The 27,500-nt window shown below is 40.7% G+C and overlaps 2 protein-coding genes across 8 annotated transcripts in view; one reads left to right on the top strand and one right to left on the bottom strand.

Moving 5' to 3' along the window:
• The window catches only part of LOC119026502 (alpha-1,6-mannosylglycoprotein 6-beta-N-acetylglucosaminyltransferase B-like), a 120,302-nt gene extending 99,386 nt beyond the window's left edge, over positions 1 to 20,916 (bottom strand). For 4 of the 6 annotated variants that reach the window (XM_037110959.1, XM_037110951.1, XM_037110966.1 and 1 more), the window contains exons 1-2: positions 20,303 to 20,916; positions 13,634 to 13,746 (exon numbers count right to left, since the gene is read on the bottom strand). In XM_037110959.1, coding sequence (XP_036966854.1) covers positions 13,634 to 13,746; positions 20,303 to 20,370 — 181 coding nt within the window. In that variant the 5' untranslated portion in view covers positions 20,371 to 20,916. Of the gene's footprint in view, positions 1 to 13,633; positions 13,747 to 20,302 lie in introns of those variants that run through there. The other 2 variants (XM_037110984.1, XM_037110994.1) reach the window with 2 other exon arrangements.
• Positions 1 to 27,500, top strand: part of LOC119026695 — a 1,024,654-nt gene that overhangs the window by 463,544 nt on the left and 533,610 nt on the right. The window lies entirely within an intron of this gene.

The raw sequence follows: 27,500 nt of genomic DNA, 5'->3' as shown, positions 1-27,500 counted from the left end.
TTGCTGCATCTAGCTGTTTTATAATCAGTTATGTATTTCGATCATTTCAAAATATTTTTCAGACGTGTGTATTGATCTGTTGGAACCTAACAAGCCAATGTGTTGGTACATGCTGAAAATGTGATGCTGTTTTGAAATGCCACAGCTCATATCAGCAACTTATAGAGCTGGTATATGCTATTAATCATCCTTAATTTGTACCAACTCCCAAACCAAGCCCTGGTGAACATCACATGTACTGGCCTCTAACTAGAAGCCACAGCAAAAGATAAAAAAAAAAAAAAAAAAACATTGGAAGAGAAAGAAATACACATATAGACAAAGATGAAAAGAGAACTGCAGTGACAATGCAGCAAACAATGCAAATCAAACCGGAGTGAATTGCCCTATGAAACAAACAGGCGGAGCAGAGCAGAGTTAACTCTTACAAGCCTAACCTCTGTCATCCTTTGTTTTCTTCTCATCTGTCTATCTATACTGCATCTCTGCTGCCCTGCGAGACGTGTCACTTCCTCCTTGCAGCGTTTCCTGAAATAGCACTAGTGCCCTCATAGGCATTGTGCTGCTACATAAGCACCATATCCAACAAAGCACTTCAGATACAGTACATATACAGTATATGAGATTTACTTTGCCATACTCATCTAAAATCAGTATTGGTGACATTATTTATTCATGGTACATTATATTGCCAAAAGTATTCTCTCACCTGCTTTGCTTCACATATGAATTTTTAATTTTTAGTTTAATGGTTGTTCAATGTATGTCGAATGTATGTTTTGTATTTTGTATGCTACTGGACACTTGAATTTCTCTCTAGATAAATAAGGTGTCTATCTATCTATCTATCTATCTATCTATCTATCTATCTATCTATCTATCTATCTATCTATCTATCTATCTATCTATCTATCTCATGTGACATCCCATTCTGAATCCATAGGGTTTAATATGACGTCGGTCCACCCATTCCAACTCTAACAGCGCCAACTCTTCTAGGAATGCTTTCTACAAGGTTTAGCAGCGTGTTTATGGGATTTTTTGACCATTTGTCCAGAAGTGCATTTGTGAGGTCACACACTGATGTTGGATGGGAGGGCCCGGCTCTCAGTCTCCACTCTAATTCATCCCAAAGGTGTTCTGTCAGGTTGAGGTCAGGACTCTGTGCAGGCCAGCCAAGTTCATCCACATCAAACTCTCTCATCCATGTCTTTATGGACCTCGCTTTGTGCACTGGTGCACAGTCATGTTGGAACAGGAAGGGGCTATCCTCAAACTGCTCCCAAGTTGGGAGCATGGAATTTTCCAACATATCTTGGTATGCTGAAGCATTCAGAGTTTCTTTCACTGGAACTAAGGGGCCAAGCCCAGCTCCTGGAAAACAACCCCGCACCATAATCCCCCCTCCACCAAACTTTACACTTGGCACAATGCAGTCAGATAAGTACCGTTCTACTGACAACTGCCAAACCCAGACTCGTCCATCAGATTGCTAGATGGAGAAGCGTGATTTGTAACAACAGAGAATGCGTCTCCAGTGGCGGCGTGCTTTACACCACTGCATCTGACGCTTTGCATTGCACTTGCTGATGTATGGCTTGGATGCAGCTGCTCAGCCAAGGAAACCCATTCAATGAAGCTCTCTATGCACTGTTCTTGAGCTAATCTGAAGGCCACATGAAGTTTGGAGGTCTGTAGCGATTGACTCTGTAGAAAGTTGGCGACCTCTGCACACTATGTGCCTCAGCATCAGCTGACCCTGCTCCATCATTTTACGTGGAGGACCACTTTGTGGCTGAGTTGCTGTCGTTCCCAATCTCTTCCACTTTGTTATAATCCCACTGACAGTTGACTGTGGAATACTTAGGGGTGAGGAAATTTCACGACTGGACTTGTTGCAAAATGTGGCATCCTATCACAGTACCATGCTGGAATTCACTGAGCCCCTGAGAGCGACCCATTCTTTCACAAACGTTTGTAGAAACAGTCTGCATGCCTAGGTGCTGCTTGCTTTTATTCACCTGTGGCCATGGAAGTGATTGGAACACCTGATTTCAATTATTTGGATGGGTGAGTGAATACTTTTTGGCAGTATAGCTTATGCGTGTATTTCTTAGGCTAGTTCTGCTCTCTACCCACTTCTACCAGGGGCAGTTTCATTTCTGTATCGCATACAATAGAGTAGCCTGTCATATACCAACTATACAGCAGTTGGTCACAAATCCCCTCGAGGTTCTTTTTTGTGTGACTTCTGGTCACAAGACCAACAGGGTGCATTAATATGAGCCTAATCAATATGTTAATTGTTAGTTATTACTGAATTATTTGAACAACTTGCCATGACAGGGCTCAACACGAAGGCTCGACCACTTGTCTGAGACAAGCAGATTTTGTGGAACGAGAAATGTACTTGCCACACCACACAACAGGACACTGTGTATAACAATATATGCCTCATTACGCTAACTATTTAGTGAGCATCTTACTCACGAGACATCTTACTCAGATTGAGTCCATCAAATAAGAGTTGGAAACATTTGCAGCAACATATTTTACCAGTACAGTAGCAGCGATGTTCATTCAAGCTCCAGCCAGGTGCCAAAGAAAGCATCAAGAAGAAGGATTCAAACTGCACTGCAATGGTCAAAAAGAGAACAAATGTTTTGTGGCGTCTGCCGGGGGCAATCCACCTCGTAAGACTAGCCAAGATACAAACATAGCTAACTTGATAGTGGAGTGAGCTAGCCAAGTTTGACATCCGTCATGTTGTTGGTGTTGAAAATCTTTCTGCAAAAAATAATCTGAGTAGAATAGACCACTGCTCTCAAACTGTGTGGGCTGGGAGCAGACCTGGAGCAAGATGCATAAAACTCTGTGTAGATTTCCTGAGTGTACACAAAAAGAAATATTCATATTCATTATTTTGTTAGATTTTCATACGCCTGGTGTTGATTTATAATCTTAATCAATGTGGAAAAGGTGAATGTGAACAAGCTTAATTTCCACTGCAAACAATTACCCATAAATCAATGAGGAAACACTGTCAGATTTTACATATCAATACACGTATAATAATAATTTAACCAAGCATGTTGCAGCTGTCACTAGGCATGATGGTTACGTATGGCATATATCACTAATTGATCATATGTATCTGTAAACCATCAGCAGTGATATCTCAATCATCATTATTATCATCAGAAAGGGGATCAATGGTTAATCTATAGAGTTTATATTAAACAGTCTTTACAAAGTGCCGCACAATTCAGGGTCAAACTAAAAGCACAATACACAAGGAGAGGATAGCTCAATTCACCATGTGGCCTTAGCCATAGATTCGGTATATTTACTGCTGAGAGAACAGTGCATCCCTTTTGGTTTACCACAAGGCAATGACACACCCAACACTTGACACACAACGAGGTGCAGTGTGGAGGCCCTGAAGGCTTTCCAATGTAACGGTAATGGTCTCATTTGATGACAGTATATAATATCTTGAGACAAAATTACTGATTGGTTGCTTGTTAGAATGTTAAATAACTGTCATTATTGTATCTTGCAAGTGTCTTTTAACACATCCATATTCAAACCACCCCAGGAAGATTATTATGGATCTTTTTCTACGGGCTAAAAGACAACAAAAGAGGCTGGGTGGACCGCACACGAAGAAAAGGCTGGAAGACTGGCTTTCTTTATGTTCTCCCACTGATGGTCGTCTGAACCTAAGCTTCATTATTTAAGTAAGTAAAATCTGTCACTTTGAAGATAATTAAATTGCTCAGAATCCTTTTTTTCCTCATCTTTTCATCACCCTTCCACTATGCACTTTGTGTGAAATAAATGGTTTCCCCTGCATTGCAGCGATCATTGCTGCCACTTTTCAGACAAAGGCAGGAGTGCGTGATTTCTTTTTTATTTTGCGAGGAGGGGGCTGTGGAGGAAATGTCCAACTGTGTCAACACAGGCGTGCATGTGAGCACAGGAAGGGGGGGGCAGAGAAATAGACAGAAGTGAGCTGAAGAAACAAAGAAAAAGCTACAGCTACCCTGCAATTATTCAGTCTCGCACCAGGCACCTAATATATTCATCTCTGAGGGAACGAAATGAGAGAGAATGAGAAGCAGGAGGCGAAAGAGAGGGAAAGAGGTGGGAAAGATGTGGCTCCAGGAAAGAAATAATCTCAAGTCGTGATTGGTGTGTCTTTATGACTTTATCAACCCACACCAGTAGGGAAACCAGATGAACAAAACTGTCTTTTTTGTCACATATAATCAACAATCTTCCCAAAATTGTCGGGCAACAAAGGCCATGGCTTCCTAAACATCATTAGTGTATATCTGGAGAAAGAAAGCACAAGCACGCTCTAGTATGACACTATCGGGACCCGTGAAAATAACCAGCTTATGGCAGAGGAAACGATGAGCTAGCGACCTGTAGACAAAGCTTGATGCAGGGTGGGTAATTGAGACAGCATATTGCTGCAGAGTAACCTTCCCAGAGATATAACCATCATATAATGTGCTGTGGAGAAATTTCTCATTTACAGCCGCGTAATAGCACTTAGGTCAGAACAATGGCCCTCTCTACTTGGAAATTGGATAGGCTTTCTCATTAATATGTATTGTGTTAGGAATGGGCTCAGGATGGAGTAACACAGTGAATGGGCTAAGGTTTGCACTGAGGGGAAACAAAGTTGGGAGGAAGAGTTAGAAATACAGATGGTGCTGGTGTGTCAAATAGATGGCACCAGGTTCAACAATGGCACTTTTGGTAAGGAAAGATATAGAGTAACTGAAGAGAAATGTTTCCTTTAAAAGGTCATAAAATAAGGATGTTAATGGAAGTTCTTAACCTGCAGTTTATGCACACCTGAGGGTAAGAAACACAACACCATTTCCTACGGCAGCTCCCTACACCAACCTGACCTCCTACTTAGCACTCAGGTTTTGATACTGTTGTTTTAACTAAGTTTTCATGTTTATTTACTGGTTTTGTATGGGGGGGATTAGTTCTCCCAGCAGAGCCCTCATAGCTTCACTGATTCTTTGAGAGCTCCCTTCAAAGAGCAGAGTCTTTCCCGCAATAGCTAACTGTGTAACCACATGTTACACATGATCAACTCCTTGACGAAAGAGCTGAGCTTAACTTTCTTGGTGTATAATATAGCCGACACTTGGACACTTCTGTGTATCTACACGGCACTGAGACTGCAAAGGCCAACAAATGCTCTCCTTTTTAAATCAACATCTCATAATGAATTGACTAAGCACCCTTGCTCCCTTTTCAGCAAGTACAGTAATTTGTCACCTTCAAAGCGCAAAGCTGCTAAGTGCAAAACACAATCTTCTATTTCTCCCCACAGTGCAGCTCTATTAGAGCAGCTGGGGGTTGTGTGCTTCTCTCAAAGACACACTGAGGAGGGTGGTGAATCTAAGTGAAAGTCCAGTCTCCAGTTTTCAGTCCATTAAGAGTTTGTTTATCAATAGGAGTGCAAATTTTAAGTAATTTCTTCAATTGATTGTTGGCTGCCTCAACAAACGATTATCAATTAATCATTAATAACGTGTGAAATATGTCTAAAAGTTTACCTGTAGAAAATTGTTTTAACCATTGACATGATCCATGTTTGATGGAAAATGAGACTCAGTTACATTAGGAGCTAAAAGAACAGATAAAGTAAACACAAAGTTACCTGAATGATTAACTACAAAACACAAAATCATGACCTCATTTTAACTGCAGCACTCCCATCTGTCGCTTTTCAAGAACTGGTGACAAAATCCAATCCACTGCAGCTAAATGGCTAAAATGACATAATATAAGTTTGTGTACAATTTATTTTTCATATTTTAATTTTTCAAATTATTGTATTTCAATAAAATACATTTTGTCATACCAGCATTTTGTGTTTTATTTGGATATATCTGAAAACAAGTATCTGTAATCTGTTATTCTAAAGGAGGACTTCAAAATTTCACATTGCAGTCTTTTACTAGAACTCCACTTCTGAAGGGAAAATTGAAGTGGTAGACAATTGATCTGTCCAAGAGTATCATAATGTTCTATGGTACATTTACTGATGGTCTGACAATTTCTGCACTTCCTTTGTCTGAGAGTGCTTTCAACTCTCTTATCACTAAGCCTTATGTGTTACTATGAAGTAACATACCTATAGTACTATTGAACCAAAGCTAACCTTAACTTTAGCCTAATCTAAACCCCACAAAACCTGCGGATGCCCTTCTAATGTCTTAAATATGTAATATGATTGAATGCTGTTCATAGTTGGGTTGTAGTTGAGTTTATGAATTGGGCTCAAGAATCAGCTCCACTCCAAACATACACCCATAAATCTTCTACAAACTCAGCTAGCTGGCACAGCAGCCATCAAGCTGCAAGTCATTCATCTGAACACACAAAACTAGATGACTAAAAAATTCCTATCCACTATGCATGGGCATATTTAGCACACAGACACATGAGATGTATAGAACTAAAGAAATTCAAACCAGCTGAATTAAATGTAGCTAAAATCTGCATCAGACCTTATTCATACCATACACAAATACCTAGAAAATTGGTGAATCTGATATTGTCATCATTACAATCCATCACTGAAATTAATTAATCATGTTGTTCTGATGCCACAGCTTTGTGACTTGTGTTGGTGTTGTTCCTGGAATATCATGATTAAAGTCGTCCCAAGCTGTCTCAAAATCAAACTCAGTAGGTTCAGGAAAACATGGATTGGATCAAATTAAACCCTTTCATAATGTTGTTTTATATCATGTATTGTCAAAGCAAGTCCATTTGTACTTGAAATGAATTCCACCAGCCTCACCATGTTGTCAGTAAAAAGAACCTGAACTTGAACTATAAAAAAACGTGATTGGTCAGTTTCAACGATGTTCCATGAACAACACCAACATGGCATCTTTCAGTTTGCATGTGTTTATATAATAGTGTATGTGGCAGATGATAACATTTATCAAGAACAAACGATATCATTGTGAGATTTTCCTGATCTTCTTTCTATCTATCATTGTGCGGAAAGGAACACATGAATACATTACTCAAACAGCCCCCAAACACACACTCACACACACACACTTACTGCCAAAAACATTTTATGTTTTGGGCACCGAGTTGATGATGTTATCCAGAGAGAATCACAAACCAATAAACCCATAAACCCACCCACACACGCACACGCACACAGACACTCCCACACACATTCACACACATACACATACACACAGAGTCCATTCAAACTCCCCAGGCTATGAGTACACTGATAAAGTGTACTCCCTGAGTGACTCCCCTGCTGCACCTAGCGCCAGCGACATGCAGAAGATTGTCATGGCAGATTTGTTCGACATGAAGCGATGGGAAGGAAACATAACTGCAGGGAATGTGTGATAGAGATGAACATCCAGTGTGAAAAAAACATGAAAGGGGACCACAGAGCGGGGGTGTCTGATGTGTGGTACAAGCTACTGCATACTGATGTAATGAAAAATTCCCATCCTGAATCACGCACTTTACAATAATCACAGAAATGTATATGCATGTAAACTGCAGCTACTTTCATGAGTGTAAACTCTCGGCTGAGGTCCTCTAAGGGCACAAGTAAAAATGTATTTTGGGAATGTGACACATTTTTTGTGACTGATGGTGCACAAACTTTCAGACAAACATCACAGAACTGAGTTTAATGCGAGTCAAACAACCATTAGTCTCGGCCCCTGCTTGGATCCAAGCACAGCAGCATTTCCAAACAGAGTGTTCCCCTCGTGGAGATTATGAGTCTTCCATTTTAAAAAATTACAGTCTTCGAATGAATTCTCAAGCAGTTAGCCATTAAATCTTCAGAGCTGCAAAATTTTAAACCGAGGCAGAAATATAACATGATATTCTCTCTCCCAGCAGGGACCCACCTAGACAAAGAAAGCAGAGAGACTTTCAGCTAGAACAAACAGGGTGAAGGGACTGCCACGGGTCCTTGTTAATGTAATAAACTGCAGAGTATGAACAAGCTCCATAGGGAGGGCCTTTGATCAAGCTAACATCTCCCTCATGTCTGATGTATTTTGATCTAGGGAAAACATTGATGCCTATGCATCTTTTCATCCCTGCTTTTCATTCAACTCTTGTGAGCAATGCAACCTCTAGAAATCTCATCATCCTCTTGCTTAATCACAGACACACACACACACACACACACACACACACACACACACACACACAAACACATACAGAACAATCATTATTGTGCTGCCACCTTTCCTTTTCCTCTACTTTCTCATTTTCACCAATCAGCCCCTACCTCTCCATCTCCGCCTCACAGCTCTTGATGAGTTTGTGAGTCACTGAAGAGAGACAGGGATTTCAGAGAAAGCCCAGCGCTATGAACCTCCAGTGGAAGCTGATAATCCACGGAAGCGAGAGGTGCCGACGAAATTCAGCTAATACCCGAACAATTGCTATCAGTGCAACTCCCACTAAGGTGACAAAGCCCTACACAAATTTGGCTGTTATTGTGTGCAAACAGAAAGCTAATATGTGTGTAAAAATGACTACGGCACAATGCCAGATGAAATCCTGTGAATTTGATTTATAAACAGAAAAGCAACTTGTCTCGTGTTCCTGATGGCCTTGTTGTCACCACATCAGGGATTAGCCTGAGATGACAGCTGCTGAATCAGTCATCCTTAACTGTTGATGATGACATCTAAACACGTGAATTTTGAGGACAGAAATGGACAGAATGACTAAAAGATTGTTGGGGCGTTATTATGGACTTCATTAGGGGCAAAACAGAAATTAATATATTGGCTCCAAGGGTTTACATCTGCTATCTTCTTTAGCTCATTACGACACCTTGCATGAAAGTCATCATTAATAAGAAAACACTCATCTTTTTAGGAAAGGCATCTTTCACATTATTGCAATGAAGCATTCCCATTTAGAGGTCGTTTTTGAGAGAGAGCCAAAGGCAACGTACAAAACAAAACAGACTCTGACAGCTTGCTGTGTCATGACAAAGTAACCTCTTAGTAAAAGGCTTTCTTTAAACTTGGGAATACAGCTTTTGCAGCAAAGAAATAAGCACAAACTACATAATGTATGGCGTGAGTTGGAAAAATGTCCCACTAAAAGAAAAATACAAGAACTGCTCCTGAGGCTGAGCAGTTGTGCAAAAATTTCAATGAGACTGTCTGATAAACATTGTTATGAGAAGGAAATTGCCAGGATTTTCTATAAACTGAACAACATGCCTGCATTTTTTTGTCAATATAATATCTAAGAAGAATCCAACATCTTTTTTTAACCTGCCAGGTGAACAAAAATCCACTCCTAAATAAAATGCTATCGTTTTCTGAGTAATCCAAGTCACATTTAATTAAATAACACATAAGCAATAGTTCACACAATAGTATGAAAATGTGAATCACATTCAAAAAAGGCATTACATTTATCAAGCTCCACTGCTGATTATTATATAGTCTATTTTGATATTAGACTTGTGACTCTCATGACCATTTTAAGCCTATATAGCAATACAAGATATATATCTCAGTATTCTGAAATCTAATCTAAAGAGATTTCAACTTTTTTGATAAAGAATCATTAATATTTTGAATATGATTACTAAGTGGGTGGAAACAAGTATTTCAACAGATATCCTAAATCTAAGACAATGTACAGTCTGATATCATAACATCTATATGCACCAATTCATTGTCCCATACTGTTGAAAACTCTCACTGATAGAGCAAATTATACTGTTTGCCTCACAGACATACAAAACAAACTGCTATGCAGACCCAAATCATAGAGGTTTAATTTCTGAGCTTTTAAAGTGATGAGGTCCTCCATGTAAATATTTATAGCAATTTACATGAATTAATCACATTTTTTTGGACATTAGCAAACTGATTGTAATGTGATGTGGAAAGATAAGAACCATACATACCTGTGGACTATTTGTTGGAGGTGGATTTCTTTGTGAACGACTTGGGTCAGATTTCGTGTGACAGTTCAATTGCATGTGACTTTATGTATGTTCCTGAGTGCTTCATCAGAGCGCCTCTTTCAGCTCCGCTTACCAAGACAAACAGTAGATACATTGGTTGGTACATACAGGTAAACTAACAAATGGCTGCCAGCACAACACAGACAGTTCCACAGAGCGCTTTTAAAAAAATAATTACTGAAAATTTAACTTGGATACTCAGACGCCTCTGTTCACCAGCTGTCTGCCATTTGTGCTGAACAACTGCCGAGCTACCTGCTAGCAACCATTCTAAAACTGACATGCAGCCCTCACCTGGATCTTTTATGGAGTGAAAAACGTGTTACTGTTGGCATTTCTTGAAAAGCAACAAAACACACGGCCCACTCATTTTTTTCGGTGGTGTTGCTGCTTGTGCAAAACCAATCTTTGGCCAAGTGTTGATTTTACAGACACAGGAATGAATAGAGAAACAGAGAATAAACTGCCAAGAATGTGTTGTTTTCCCAACTCACTCTGATGTTTCTTCATTACTTAATTCTGCTTCATTAATTTACCAGCAGCAGTTGTTATTATAGGCCATGAAATCATCTATCCCCAGCTTCAACTTTTACTTTATTATGTAAATTGTAATTAAAATTGTGGGTCTTGGATTTAGAAATTATACTTTTCCAGAGACTATTTCAAACAAACAATTAATCTTTAAGCCATAGCTGCTCTCAAACCAGAAATGCAACATTTCTTGGCAGCTTTAAGATGATGGATATGATAAAGCCTTATTCGGCTTGTGGAAAAAGGTTGAAAAAAATCACATCTTTTTAGCAAAGTGAGATTTCTTCAGGGTAATAAAAATAACCACTGATAAAGCAACCACAGAATAAAGTTGCTCTGCTTCGTTGGTCCATGTGAAAACACCCCAAAATTTGGCAAAAGTTTTTAATTTGGGCATGTTGCATACTTTCACATTGAAGATCTGCCAGAAAAGAAATGTACTTAATGAGAGACGGGTGTGGAGCGGTGTGCGTCTGAGTGTGTGTGTGTGTGTGTGCTGCTCTGCAGGTGGTGAGTGGAGGCTTAATGAAAGGGCCAGTTGTTTTTTGTGTGGGACTGATTTGCAGAGAGCAGATGGATTGGTCTCTCAGTCTCTCTGGTCTCAATCTTGTCCCACATTGCTGCTGTCGCCCCATTTAACAGCCGATTTCCTGCCAGCTCATCACAAACACACATAAACACACACGTACACACTCAAAGGGAGACGGCACAAACACAGTGTGAGGTAGTAGACCACAGTCGCATGCATAAAGACAGAAAAGAGGGTGAAACAGTGGGGCATACACACAAACAAATGTACCCAGGCACACTGCAGATGATAGAGATACGGGAATCATTTATGCATAGGCAAGCAGAAAAGTATTTATGTACAAAGGGGTACATGCACATACACACACACACACACACACACACACAGTAAAGTCCTATGGGGAGGCGCGGTTGGACACTATACAGTTTTTAATGAGCCTGCTCCAGATGTCTTCCCAGGCAGCAGTGCATGAGTGGTTGATTAATCAAGTACGTTTTACTAGGAAACACTGACATGTACACACTAATCCTAATTTATCACAAAAACGCAGTAATCTTAATTTATCACACAGTAATCCCAAATGACCACCCCCGCCTTCTGCCCCATTATCTCCCTGACACACACGCACACACAAAAACAGACTGTGTCTGATTTTATATACGCTCCTGCATCGATCTATTCAGTTAAGTCTGCCATTTCCTGTTTTCATTTCCACTGCTTCATCCTTCTCTCAGACAGATTACAGTGCATGGCTGCAACACCTGGCTGTTTCACACTTAAAGTTGCACTTGCTCCGTCTTTCGGTTGCTCTTACACCCACATAAACTGACACATGGCATGCTTCAGTTACTCCTGTGCCCACACACGCGTACACACATGTGGATGGGAGCAGACCTTGGTCAGAGCACAGGATTGCTTATTTTAACTCCAGCAGTAGTGAGAAGTGGCTGGCCTCCACAAAATGACCTCCGACTTTCAATCTTCACACCTTGTACAGCAGGAGATTATAATGGCGCTTTTTTTCCCCCCTCTGCCTTGCCACTGGCAGTCAGCCTTCACTCTGGGTCACATGATATCACCGGTCAGCCAATGTGTTAATGGCATTTCACTTGTGAGATATGGCTTTGTCGAATGCAGGCTTCAGTGTGCAAGCAATCCCAGCAGGGCCAAACAATGTGCAGTGTGCAGTGATATGGCAATATGTGGTTATTAGGGTCATTTGCTGCATATGTCTCCAGACAGATGAACAACATGCTGAGAAGTACCTTAACATTACTGTGAGTGCTCAGATTTACTATAACCTCACTTGTTGCAATTCTCTTACAAATCTGTGTAGTTTTTAAACTTATCTTTAAATGCAGTCATTTTAAAGACAAAGTCGGACTCTAATTTAATTTTCTTGCCCAACCTAAACTGACGTACCTAACACCTTTTCTCCCCTATTAGGCTCAGGTCTCAGGATACTCTCCCACATGCCATGTTCTTCATTCTCTCAATACAAAAGCCACAGGGGGATGATGAAGCAAATCTCATGGAGACCTTCACACATTGTCCTCATTTCAACCATTCTTGAACTTAAGTGTCATTCTTGGGGTCTTTGTTAGCAAAAAATGTGTTTTGTGCTCACCAGGAACTGAAGTAATCAACCCAACCACTGATTCAGGAGCCAATTTCAGGAAATGTAAGGTATTTAATGCATCATCACACTGAAATTTCAACTTGTGGTTACAGCCATAGTTATATTGGCTTGCTGTAATGGACTTCCATATAATGGCAAGACTTCTAGAGAATCCTGAGAGAGTTCAGGGGAGCAGTAAAGAAGATTTTAGGCTGGATATCGTACTGTACCTCAGCAAGAGCGCTTGAAGAAACAAGGGAGACTTTTGCTGTCAGTCTATCAACATTAAGTGCAATCATTCTGTTGTAAATTAGTCACAGTTGTAATAGAACTGTCAGCTGAGTATATAACATTTGTTCACATCTATTTCCATCTTTGCCTCACATACAGCCGAAGCATATACTGAGAGAAGATGGCTGTCCATCAGTGCAGAATCCCTAAAGGTAGTGTATATAATATTAGCCTCCCATCCTACTGTCACTGCCTTGGATCAGACCAAAGACTTTCAAGCTACTGGCTGGCCTTTCAACCTCCCACCCACCAAATTAATCTTCTTTTGCAAGCATGCTGATTTATTTCTCGTCACTTGACCACAGATAAAGAAAAAGCAGCTTTTCTGCTTAAGGTTATTTGAATGAAATTCACTGGACCTACTGGTTCTGCTTTGGAACCTGCATTTACTTTATGGTTTCTTTGCCTCATCCTTATATTTCAGGCTATTTTATGCTTCCAGTGACAGGTGGTGCAGCTTTGACAAAGTGGCACAAGGCAGTGAAGCGCCAGCAGGACCATGGAGAGTTATAGCACAGCAATATGCAGTGACATTACAGCATTTCGACTGTTTACACACAAACACAGACATGCATGCGTTCTCTCTCTCTCACACACACACACACACACACACACCACATGTCAGTACCTTCTGTGCGGATGGTGAAGGGGGAGTCCCCCAGTCTCTTGGCCGAGAACTGCCCCCCAAGAGAGGTCATTAGAAAGCAGAGGCTGAAGAAGCCTATTCCCACCACGAATATCCTGCAACACATGGGGAGGAGAGAGGGAAAAGATGAAAAGGGAGTTGAGATGGATAGACATATTTATAGGGATGGGCAGGTAAATAGATGCTTTAGGTGGAAATATGAAGATGAGGATAGAGACATGCTGGTTAGTGAAACAGTTGGAGGCAGAACAGGGAGTGGATGAAAAGTGAGAAAAACAATACAGACGAATGAAAGCAGACAAACAAGCCGACAGATATGGAAGACAGGTTTGCAGGGCAGAATGATCGACGGCGAGAAAAAAAAAAGCCAGTGATGAGGGGATGAGGGAAAATGTGGCAGAGAGTAGAAGAGGAGAGGAGTAGGGAAACGAACAGGCAACACTTCCAGAAGCCAAAGCATAAATAGAGCGACTTATCACATGTAGAAAAGCAGAAATTTGAAGACAAAAGGCACTTGAAACATTTCAGTCAGTTGATATCATTGGCTAGCATACATCTAGGACAACTGACAAAATAAGGGTGGGCAGTTTGTCCCTGAAGTGAAGGCAAAATGGATGTGATTATTTATGTAATACAAGAGGCACATAAGAGGGGAATGGAAGACAGTCTGAAAAACTGAAATTTTTAAGGAGAGAATGGACGCATTAAAAGTTGCTGTAACTTCAGCTGAATTCTCTGGGCATACTCTCACCTCTGAACCACACAAAATAAGGGCAACAATAAGAATGGGCCACACAGTTTTGAATGCTAATCTATGGTGTGTCACCCTGAGTTAGGAAATTTTATTCAGTTCAGTTCTCTGATCATCACTTTGTTGAATATAAAATGTCCTGATGGGTGACAAAATGCTGTTGCAAAATGTTGTCCAGACCAACCTTGGAGATGCGCCTTTGAAAGGCAATTCAAAGTATAAGTGATTGGAGGCAAAATCCACAGTCCTCTGTCGGACTACAGTTATGACTGGGGCTCACGTCTAATGTTATTCCAGGGAAATAGAAAATGTGATTGGGACGAAGACAAATCTTCCCTGGATATACACTGGCTGGCTACTCTGCGTGACACCTATAGAAAAAAATGACACAATAAAAATCAGAGAGGACGTAATGAGCTCATTAGTGACCAGGGACCCATCCTATTTTTTCCCTGATAATGATACATTATGAATAAGATATCCACGTTGAAATTGGCGTGAGGAGAGCAGCTGGTGAGGAGCAGAGTCCTGCTGTGTTTGGCAAAGGGAGTTCACAGCTAACTGAGCTGAACGCTGAGCAATACAGAGTTTCTGTTCAGAGGAACATGAAGCCTTAACAGTTAACCGCAGGCCAATGTGAAAAACACTGAGACAAATGTACTTATTGTAAGCCGCTTTGGACAAAAGCGGACAAAAATGTCTGCTAAATGTCCTAAATGTAAACAATGCGCTTGTAATTCTGATGTAAACACCAATTTAGAAATAACAGTAAAATAAATTTCATTAGATTGGTTTCCTACCGTGATGCACCAACTTTTTCAGTCCTGATGCCTGGGCTTTGTGTATCTGTTGATACTCGATACCAATCCGGTGCCATTTTTGAATTAACAATAAACTGTATACCGGTCTTAGAAAAATTCTTGCGTGATGGAAGAGAGTACCTTGGCTCTAAGTATTCCAGTAGGCGACAGAAGCCCTTACCTTCAACAACTGGTTGAGCATCTAAAACAATGAATTCTGAAAATTTCTATGAGACTGCCAATGCTTTCAATCTTTCCAACGAAAACTTTTCGCATCTTTGAGGTGCATCTGCCAAAGTTAATTGCTGGACTATACTGTCTCCTGCTCCTTTGGTTTTGTTGGGCGGCAGGACTTCGGCGTACATGGTGCTTTTGGATCTGTTTGAATTAATTGGTAGTATTGTACTTTGCAGTATAACCACTACCCCTCGAAACATTTACTTTGCAGACATTGCAAACAGCCATCTAACTACTTGGCGATGCAAGCGTGAAATATCTCCACACAGCCGACTCTTTGGCTCGCTCCATGTTGCTTAACGGTTAACTCAACTCTTCCAGCATGTGACACACATGCTGCTGATGAATGACATAGGATGCGCTGTGACACACAGGCAAGTGACAACAGACTTGGGGAAGAAAAAAAAAAACAAAAAAAAAAAAACAGACTCATCCCTCAAACTGATGCTCAGGTTTTGGAATCCATCAAGATGTGGGTTTTGTGCAAATCTGAGTTTTGAAACATAAACTTCTGCTATACCCTGGTTTGCTGAACAGATCTCATATTTGAAACTCTACCGTACCTCCGAAGGGAAAATAAAATGAGACTCTGTGTGTGTTCTCTCTTGTTAGACAGCCATGAGAGAATCAGATCTTTGACTTAAAAGAGTTGAAAATCAGGTCTTTTGTATTCGTGTAAATCCTGCCCTACTTAAGCTACTCTCTTCTGTGTATATGGATCAAAGGTTATCTTATGATGCCAAGGCTCTTTGGGGAACCGGGGAGGTAAAGCTGTCTGGTATTTTGTCCAGCGGATGAGAATCACAGTCAGCCTGCATGACTAACAAGTCAAGTCCCACTTTAAAAATGTGTGCTGCCCTGCTGCTAACCCCCCAAAAAGAATAAGTTCTTTGAGGATTTTGTAGAGGCAGTGCAGTACAAAAGGCAGATTCATGCTACAATGAATGGCTAACACTCGAGTAGATACATCACATAATTGAGCAACTGAAGCCATATTGAAAATGTCTTCATCATGTACTTTTGTTTGGGTGGATTAATTAAATAATATATATATATATATATATATATATATATATATATATATATATATATATATATATATATATATATATATATATATATATATATATATATATATATATATATATCAAATATCATATCAGTCATATACAGCATATAAGTAACACATTTAAAGCAATAATAGAAATGTCATGACACAGCATGAAGAAAAGCAGCTTTTGTAATAAAATAATCACAATGCGCTTCATAATTTAAGCCCAACCTTGGACAGGTAACCTTTTAAACTTTTAAGTTCGGCATCATAGGTTGGAAAACTGAATCTTAACATAACAAATGAATGAATTATTTATATCTATTGCTTTCTCTTCAAAGGCAGGCAAGAGCCATTTGCTTGAAAGCACAGTGACGGCCCAGTGTGAAAGCTGACAGCACTTCCTGGAATGGAACAGTAAGCAGCTCCAGTCACGCAAATCTCTTAACGAAACCTCTTAATATTGATGAGGCCGTAAGAAATTAGTTCCTATCAGCAGCGAGGAAGAATGGGCACTTAAAAGAACATTTGCTGAAGTGATCTGATTGACCCAAAGGGATCAAGGCTATGTTGAATAATCTGTTAAGTATAGAGCGTGGTGGTTTGGCATGCTCCCAGGGTGACTATATTCCAAGACAGAGCCAGCATGTCTTATCCTGTGTTATAAAACACTGGCTTCAAGGACAGACAGTGAAATGTGGCTCTCAACACAAGAACATATTGGCAGTTTATAATCATCAGCATGGAGGAGGCTCTTAACTAATGCGGTGTATCAAACATGCTTACAGCTATCTGATCGCTCTGAAGAGGAAAGCAGTTATACAGTCGTCACAGTTAAATTGGTAATTTATCCTCATTTTCCATACATTTTGTTGAGCAAAGTGATGAGATTACATTCTGCGCAGGGATCTAATGAATTACCGTACTGATTACATTGCCAACAAGACAAACTGCAATTTGTGCATGAATACATGTTGAAATCCTTCCAATTCTGATTATCAACTTAATTTGCTGTTGGTATAAACACATTATTAAACAACACTTTAATATGATGATCACTGTGATCAGCAGTGTGAGTGTCAGCACGCTGAAGGGTGCTCCTGCTTCTAGCTTTTCTTTATTGATTTACAAAACATTAGGAAATTATAATCACACTTTATTTACATTAAATTCCCAGCATCTGAGCAGCTGACACATGCTCATTGGCTATGCTTTGTCATTTACTTCTGTGTCTCCCTGGATACTGTAATATTAGGAAATAATAAAATATTACCCCCATCTGTTCCAGGCATATTGCAGAACTAATTAGAATAGCTCAATCATTGTCAGAAGGCCACAGAGCAGCAATATGTTAACTGATAGGAATCCAATCCCATACAATTATTACGATCAAGGGATTATTTGTCATGAATATGACGCCCTGATCCAGAGATACTTTCTGCTTGGATTAAGCACTTTCTACCATCTGGTCACAAGCCAAGTAGGTGGAAGGGGAAAATGAGATTCACTGAATTCAGACCTCATCCTCACTGCACCGTATTATTACAGCAAACAGAACTAATGAAATCCAATGACAGCTTTGAGAAGAGACTGGCTTGTTTTACAGTTAACCTTCGAGTTTTCAAGTCCAATTCATCCATTATTCTTCATCTCCCTATGATTTAAGGATTAATAATCCTCTGTGTGTGTGTGTGCGTGTGTGTGTGTGTGTGTGTGTGTGTGTGTGTGTGTGTGTGTGTGTGTGTGAGATCAGGACAGGGGAAAAAGTATCAGTGCTTGTAAGCAACCCAGAGATTGATGGAAAGAGAAAACAAGGAGAAAAGAAAAAATTATTCAGCTCATGTGGGTGAGCAGAATCTCGACCAGTGCTGTCCTAGGGCGATCGTTTGCTCTCTTATCATTTAGCCGTTTTCCAAAGTGGCGTTAGGTGGGTGATATGAGAGGATTAAGGCCCTGGTCCTGCCTGACGAGTCTCTAATTAACAGGCTTAAAGTAAATGCTCTGCTCCCTATAATTGGATCAGAAGGAGAGATCTGCTATCAGCTAATTGGCTTCCTCGCACATATAGACTTATCAGATTTTGCCTGGAGGTAGATGATTTTGAAGCGAAGGGAGTCTTGCCAGGCGTGGAGGAGCCGTGGTGTGTAAATGTTAGTTGTGGTGTTTTTCAAGAAACTTTTCCTGGCATCTGAAATAGCTGAAACTCTGGAACCTAGTCAGATCTTGAGGCTTTCATACACTGATGACAGTGATTGGGAAATTTCACATTACCTGCTGTGTGACAAGCAGTATTTATGGCTATAAACACTGTTCAGCTTTAGTTTTCCTCAATTTTAGGCAGGCTCAATAATGAAACTTCAGTCATTATCTACTCCCCCTAATGCCGGGTTTTCCAGCAAAATGGCATTGCAGCATTCTCCTAAACAACTGAAGTAGATGGGGAATTGTTTTAAACGTAACAAAAACAGCCCCTAAAAACATAAATGTGGCTCCATACAGCTTGTTAAGCGTTTCCCCAGTCTCTGGAAGCTCTGAGATCTTAAATTGATTTGAAAGGGCGTCATTTCCACCCCTTTTAAAGCTGAAATATTCACTGTCCCTGCTTAAAGCATTAGCACGCACCCCGTCAGCAGTGGGTGCACAAGCTCGATGATTTTGAACAAGTCTCCGTGTACTTCAGGAGAATGCTGCTGTGCTCATGGACTAACCCTAAGAAACTTCCCCCGACTTTTCATTCTCAGGCATGGAAGTGAGTAGAGAATGACTGAATGTACATATTGGGGCGGTCAAACGCATCCTTTAATATTCCTCCCCAATAATGAAAACATAGCTACTTGTCTTCTCTCGCCTCAATATCTAGCCACTGTTTTATCCCACATTCAGCTCTCTCTTAATGCTTTCATTTCTGTCAAGTCAAACAATCTGATGAATGTCATAAATCAATTCATTATTTATCTGTCAGAGAAACACTGCTGTTTCTACTATTCACAGTAAAATGACTGAAAACCAAGAGACCAATTTGCATTTTGAACACACACAAATCACTTGTGACAAGCTCCTATTCACTGTGCTGTCAAGGCTAGTGTAGCCTTGTCACAAGGGTGACTAATTGAGTGTGTCTGGATAAATGCTTTATCCACGAGTAGATAGCAGGTGAATCACAGCCACCCGCTTTTCTTTACAGGGATTGCTGTACAGCTGCTGCATCACTGCTCCAGCCCGCTGGTGTAATCCATACAGTGACAGTGCTTGCAGGTGGAGAGCGGTAAGAAAGTGACTGTGAGAGATCCATTAAATCCATTGAAAGATCTAAAACCTGCCATTCTACAGTACACATCTGGGCAATTCAAGTGAGGCAGGTTGCCACACCATGGCTCTGTGGACTGTAAAATATCAGCTGTTTAAGTGGTTAACATGTCTCCACAAACACAGCCCAGCCATACAGTGATAATGGAGCTATCCATGCAGGAGGAAAGTAAGTTAGCGCTCGGCTGACTGGTAGAACAGGCTAATTTACAAGGGCTTCTTTCATGATTTATCGCCGCCTGTTGTCTCTTCATCCATGTGGATCTAAATCTGATTCATCTGGTGGGGAAACATCTGGCGTGTGGGCGCATGTGTGTGTGTGTGTTCAGGTGAATAACACACACGCACACACACACAAAATGTATGTACACAGTTTTGTATATACAACTCAGTCCTCAAGCTAAAGAGCTCCAACACACATTGTACTCAGTTGACAGCCCACCACAGTGCTGGAGGCTACAGAGAAACAGGGTTCAGAATAACGTCGTCGGTTCTTTGTCTCTTACCTGAACGGTTTGAACGTTACTAGACATCTTCTGACCATTATTTTACCGTCGGTGCTGCCAGTAATCATTTTCCAAAACGAGCGACCCCTGACATCGTTGCTAACCTCTCAGCCTGGAACTTGAGGTGACCAAACATTTCTTCTTTATCCGCGTCCCATCCAGCGGCAGCAAGCAGCGGTCCGCGGCGGCAGTCAACACTCGGTTATTTTGAAAATTTAAACGAACACGACACCCATAGGTGCTTCTTTCAGCCCTCCGGGTGAAATGGGGCAAAGTTTCATTCAGCAAGTCTCCTCTCCTTTGTCCGAAAATGTCTTTCAAAGCGTTAATCCGTCGTCAAGCGCACACTCTGAATCTGACGGGAAGTCGCTGCAGGTTGTGTCGACCGTTAGAGTCATATCCGATTGGAGTTGTGTCCAAAAAAATAAAATAAATTTAAAAATGTTGTTGTCGTCAAACATGTGAGTAAAAGTGTGTTTCCTTTGAAAACCTAAGAACGTTTTCTCACGGGGAGGAGAGCAAGCCGCACGGTAGGCTTTAACTTCACGGTGAAACCAGCGCGAGTGTGGCAAGTCAGCCGTATTACCTCGTACTCGTTCACTTCTCAGCGGGCAAGGTGGCTTCAGGCAAGTGGTCAACATCCGGTTGAGCTTTTCAAAATAATATAGCACCGTGCTCTGTGAATAATTCCAATAATAATAATAATAATAATAATAATAATAATAATAATAATAATAATAATAATAATGTTTTATCTACAAAGCGCTTATGATGCTTGAAGACTTTTTACAAAACGACATTTAAAAAGACATAATGGCAAGAGACACACATTTTAGAATTCTGCCACAAAGGACTTGGAATAAGTTTCATATGAGGAAAGAGTCCACAGAAATAGGAATAATGCAACTCATAAAGAAGAAAGAAAGAAAGAAAGAAAGAAAGTGTAATTTCAATAGTGAGAAATATACGGAGGATTTTTCAACACATTTTAAACTTATAGTCTTAGGACAGTGATCAATAGTGAAAAAGAAAAAACACATTCTTAAGCCTGATGATCCTGTGGGTACTTTTTCTCCGTCTTTTCATGTTTGTATTCTGCTTTGTTCACTGCACTTGAGCCGAAAATAATGCACAAATTATTCAACAAAGCCTCTCTAAAAAGAAAAGGCCCATTGATTTTACAAAAGGTTTTTAATCGATTTCAATGGCACAATTACCCCAGGGCTATAGGCCAAAGCACTTAAACCACTGTGTAGTGCTCAAACATTCTGTGCTTATATTTGGGAAGATGTCTCTCTCACTATTTCCTGTGTGGTCGCAGCTTCCTCCGGCTGACTTGACGCTGGTCCAGCAGCACAGTAGTGACGGACGGATCCGGAGGATGTGAAGCCTCAGCAGCCGCATTCACCTCTGTATGGCGCCATCTACGGCTTTAAGTTGTGACACGAGGAGCACTCAAGCGGCTCTCAATACAGCCACTTTCTTAGATCCTGCCTCAGGACAAGCAAAGCATTCACCCGTTCACTACACACCAGTTTTCCTCTGTGCGGACTGGCAGAGGACCATTTCTCTGTGGGGCTGTGAACTGTAGGGAAGCTGGAGTAGAGGACCGGCTCCTTGGATGACAAGGGAGCCTTAGTAGTGCGAGACACACTTTATGATCTGTAGGTACGTTTGCGTCCATGTGGGGGTAACAAGACGAGAAACCCTGGGTTGAGCCTCGCGGTTGATCTTTCAGGACCATGGACAGCGAATGTGATGGGGATGCAGCAGCGGCACCCAGCGGCAGGCAGCGGTGCAGCAGCAGCAGCAGCTGTACTAGTGATGTTGTTACACAACTGATTAAAAACAAAAGTTTCAGGGAACGATGAAGTACTGTTAGATGATGTATCACAATGAATATAATAAGCATGTTTTTGTTTGTTTTTACTCAGTTGCCCCTTAGTGAGATTACAAAGCACAACTCGTAGCTCAACTAGCTCGAACAAACTGGGAGGGATTTGAGCTACAACTTCCAGTCCTGTTCACTTAAATTATTTGCAGTCAGTTGTAGTCGTGGCACAGATTATACAGTCTATGCGGTCAGCGGAGCGTTGGAGCAGAAATTGAGGCAGAAGGGGGAGATCTGCAGGGGACCAGACTGTGGATGACAGTGAAATCTCAAACTCCCTTCATGCATCACTTGCCCTGGTACATGTGGACTTGACTGACAGCCCACCGCCCATGCAGGCTGTCCCCCTTGGCGGGTTGTGGGAGTAATTCTGCTCTATCAGCGGGAATCCTCGGGACAAAGCAAACATGGGATTTTTACACCTTTTGTTTGTGTGTGTGTGTGTGTGTGTGTGTGTGTGTGTGTGTGTGTGTGTGTGTGTGTGTGTGTGTGTGTGTGTGTGAATGCATGGTTTTTAGTTACACAATTGCGCACGGAGACACTTGATTCTCATGTGCGTGCACACTCTGAAAATCAATGAAGTTTAAAAGGTGTTCTGTCAGACACTGAGAAGAATACCCAACGGCACAGGGCTTCACCTGGCTTCAGTTGTAAATATAGACATTATCCCTGTCTTGCTTTTTGATGGATAATTTAGAAAAAGGTTAAACTACATGTAGGAAAGATATTAGACATAAAGAGCTGCCCGCTGTGGGAGTGAATGGTATTTCAATGAAAGAATGAAAGAGGTTTTAAGTCCAGCTTCACAGCGTGGAGAAAAGTGTCTCAGGCCCTGTCACGGCTATAATATGCAGCTTTTTGCTTTAGCTGGTCCGGTCTTCCTTCCCCTCAGTTGGTTAGGCTCCCTCCGCAGCACTTGTCACTGTTCTTAATGAGCTGTCTACCTTGAAACAGCATCTAGCCCGAGGCTGAGCTTACCAGCATCTGTAAAGCAGCCACAGGCGCAGAGGAAGCAGGCAATCTGTAATAAAAACAAAAAGGCAGTCCCGATGTTCTTATCGTAGTGCATTTTGTGTTCCTGTATTTCCTTTGGTTTTGCTTTGCTGTTAATGTTTATGTATGAGTCTGACCCATGCAGCTCACTGGTGGGCCTCAGTTAACAATACCCTAACATGTATTGATGATTATACAGCCAGTTTGCATTTATTAATGCATAACCACAATGGGTCATTTATCCTATTTAAGAGCTGTTATATATGCTCACAAGCCTTGTATATTTCAGTTTAACAGTATAATATAGTAGTGGGCACAATGCCAGCTTTAGATTGACCCCAAAACTGGCATCGTACCCACCGTTTCCTGCGGGCATACACACCTTGCCAAAGTAAATAAACTAATCGATTGTTTGCGGATGTTTTGTGATCCATCGGCTAATCAATACAGCCTTTTGACAAATGTGCTGGAAATATTTGAGCAGCCAAAACCCAATCAATAAGTTCTTAAAGGAGGAATCCAACGCAAGATATGATGACCTATCTGACCCTAAAAGAAGGTAGGAACCCATCTTTCTTTTTTGATTTAGTCTTAAGCATAGAGTACCTCGTGCTGTTTTCAGTGTCACTCCTATTGTGTTTCCATGTTAATTTGTTTTGATATGTCTTGTTTTAACTGGGATATGTTGTGTTTTTAGTGTACCTTTTTGCTCATAAAATGTTTTATATTCAATTCTACATAATAATTCTATCTATTCGATAACTAAATCTTGGCTGTGTGTTTTGTCTCTTTCTTGACAAAAAAATAACCTTCAAAATATGTGTAGGTTTTAGGGAGGTGGAGATATTCTATCAACATTACTGTAAAAAAAAAAAAAAAAAAGAAGAAGAAGAAGTGTACAAGAAGAACAATTAGACTCAATCAGTACTGAAAAGGCAACCAGATGAACTCATATAAACAAAAGATGCACAGGGCCAAACATGTTGGCTGGATTGTTCACAGGATATCATCATATGTGTTATATTATACACAGTATACTTATGTTTATATCACAGAATTGCTGTATTGCAACAGCCACATTCCAAACCTTACCATATAAGGTATATAAGAAAGAGACACTGCATTTGTGTTTTTCAAGTTAAAAATTGAAAATTGAATCATTTATAGGCACAATTTGAAGTGAATAAAGAACATGAATAAAACACAAAGATATCCAACACATTTCAAACACTGCACAGCATACACCACAAGCATTACGACAACAGCGCAGGGCACTGTGTGAAGACACAGTCACAAACAGACACAGCAGCAAGAGAAATGAAGATCAAGATGCAACGTCTCTTACATACCGTCTGCTTTACACATTTTCTTGCAGGATGGATAACTAAACTAGAGGCGGGAGCAGGCTCCATCCATCTAACAGACAGGGATGAAGAGAGGAGAACATACAGGGACATTTGTTTCAACTCGTTCACAAGAACTTCTTTTATCTGGCCCACAAAGTTGTTATCAGATTTCTGCCACGACAGACTCTCTTACCAAGGGGGAATAATGACTTTGAAAACAGGAATGCAAACCACTATCTCACATGGCTTGAGTGAGTTACTGGTCATGGCTGCAGCTAACTGCAGGCGAGCTGAAATTGACCCGGGCAAAGCCAAGAGCAGTGGATGGAAATGCTTTTAATTCAATTTGTGGAGACATTAAAACACAAAAAGACATCTTTTTAACGAGATTACATTGTTTCTGCTCAATTGTATTATCTATTATTGTGTCTATTTGCTTTTGTGCAGACACACAAACACATAGACTGATTAATGCAGGCAGCCTCTTTCTTCTTTGAGGATCGGGCACAGTCTGAAGAGAGATGCGCTGGATGATCGGTACTGATAATCTTGCGACGGTTAAGGAGTCCCTATTGCTTGCAAATCTAACTGCGCGGCCCACACGATTATCTAAAGCATATTTTCATACGTTGAATTATCTAAACAAATCTGGATAGAGGGAGCAACAACTACAAAATGAGAATTAGATAATGAGAGATCGTAATGCGCAGAGAGAAAAGCCATAACAATTTGATGGGTGATTATAGAACTAATCAACGCTCAACAGTCTTATGTATGATGAAATTGCCCCCAATTAATCTCAATTAGTCTTCGAGCCTGATTTTTGTTTGTAAAGAAATAGATACAGTTAAATGCTTCCTGCAGAAAAATGAATAACATTTTCTTCCTATTGCATGATGGCACATTACACTGCAGGATTTTTATTTTTTCATGCCGGTCAAATATGAATCACAAAGTGGTCCCACTAACTGAATATGTATTGAAAAAGCATCTTTAACATGATGCTGGCTGTCTCCAAATGGTACAACAAGAGACGCTATGTGTCTGGATAAGGCTGACGATCCTGTTTGGTTTTTTTGACGGAGAGGGAGAAACAATTTATTGGGACAGCAGCGTAAATAGATTCTCTGTTTGCGAGACCAACAAAAGTCAAAGCCACTTCCCCCTTTTCTAAATGCGTCGGGCCGGAACAAAGCATAAGAAGAGTCAGCTAAACAAAATGTGATTCTAATCGAGTGATTTATGCAGGTCATTATAAAGGCAAGTCGCTGTCGCCAGAGGAGTTAAGATGAGGACAACAGACTGAGATCAAACTCTAAACTCTGATCACGTACAGACAAATCGCATATCAGTGTCACGCACCCGTGGCAGCCAATCTAGCTTAATTTTCTGCAGCAGCGAGGAGAAACAGCAAAAAAAAAATAAAAACGAAAAAACAATGGGAAAACAACCTTTCTGTTGCGGTTCTTAAGATATGGCAATATCAGACAACCAGACAGAAAGATGCATCAACAGAAGGCACTGAAGGACTCAAAACAAATGATTCATGCAAAATATAGCTGTCCCCATGTTTGAATAGTTTAAAGAGTAAATTGCTGAGTCAGAAATATATGGGTTCATGTTTCTAAGCCTATTGCACTCCTGGTCATACCCAAATAAATGTTGTCACAATGGGCTCCTCAACACTCATAAGCCAACATCTTCCTTCCATATCACATCACTGACTGCTGTGAGGCCAGCTAAGGAGCAAAGTGCTGTAAAGAATCAACCCAGCAGGTTTCTGCCCGACTGTAGTATACTGTATGTCAAATATGTATTTGGTTTCAATGTTTCAACTGAAGACTAGGATCAGATTTTTTTTATTCAAATGGGAACCCACTGTGATGTCACCTCTTGGTGGAGTGAAGTGACTAACTTTGGACGACAGGGTGAAGCTGAGAGGAATATCCTGACCGGATCTGTCTGCAAACCTAAGGACACGTCACGGGAGAGACTTGTCAATAGCAAGGTAGGCATCCCCTAAGCATACCAGGCTTTACTGTCTATTTTTCTGTAAATTGGACCATGTTTTAAAAAATGAACATCATGCTTTTACATATTACTGATTGAGAGCATCATCTCACGATGAAACTATCTTTTGTGGTAATGAATTGAGTGAGAAGTACAATTTTTTTTTTCATAAGCTTCTATACAAACAGACTTATTTCGAGACCAGTCGAGCCACCCCCTGCTGGCCCGTAGAAAGAATGCAGTTTTACACATGAAGTTCTTCCTCTGTGTAAAAGTGATTATTATTGAAATGTTCAGACCAACACACAACTGGCGAGATAAAGATACCCACTCACATCTGCTGCCTGAGGCTGCTGAAAAAGAAGATTCATATTTGCTTCATTTGAACCTTCGAATGCAATTTTGCAGGGAATGAGAAGTGTGGATTTTGGTCCCTAGTCACTCTGTGAGGGGTTGTTTAACAGTTATTATGGAGAGGTGAAATGAAAACTCTACTACTGAAAACTCTGAGTCTTGTATCTACAGCCTTGTTAACCCTGTGATAGCCAACATTTTTTTATTAGCGCTTGTCACAACTTGTACGTGAAAGGGTCGGTTGTTGTGATTCTCCCCACAGATAATATCCCAGCAGCACGACAGGGAGTGATGACATCTTCAAGCTTGCAGTTTTGTTTTTTTCAGCCCCAATTTTTTTGTTTTTTAATTCTCTGTCATCTGTTTAAATGGAGCATTCAGCTATTTTCTGTTAAAAGGTTCCTACACCTCAACTAGATGCTACCTGCCCAGCACAAGACAGCACACAGCTAAAGTTAGCGACTAGCTCGTGAACTTAGTGGAACACTTAGCAACCAGAGCCAGACACTTTCCCTCAGGACAGATGTTTGCAGAGCCCAAAAAAACAGGACAAATAAGAAAGTGAAGATTGGATTTAGATCGATCAGATGACTGGATGACTTAA

Source organism: Acanthopagrus latus, chromosome 1 (genome assembly GCF_904848185.1).
Source record: "Acanthopagrus latus isolate v.2019 chromosome 1, fAcaLat1.1, whole genome shotgun sequence".
Lineage (NCBI taxonomy): Eukaryota > Metazoa > Chordata > Actinopteri > Spariformes > Sparidae > Acanthopagrus > Acanthopagrus latus.
The sequence above is the reverse complement of the archived record's forward strand: the minus strand, read 5'-3'. Positions and strand labels throughout refer to the sequence as shown.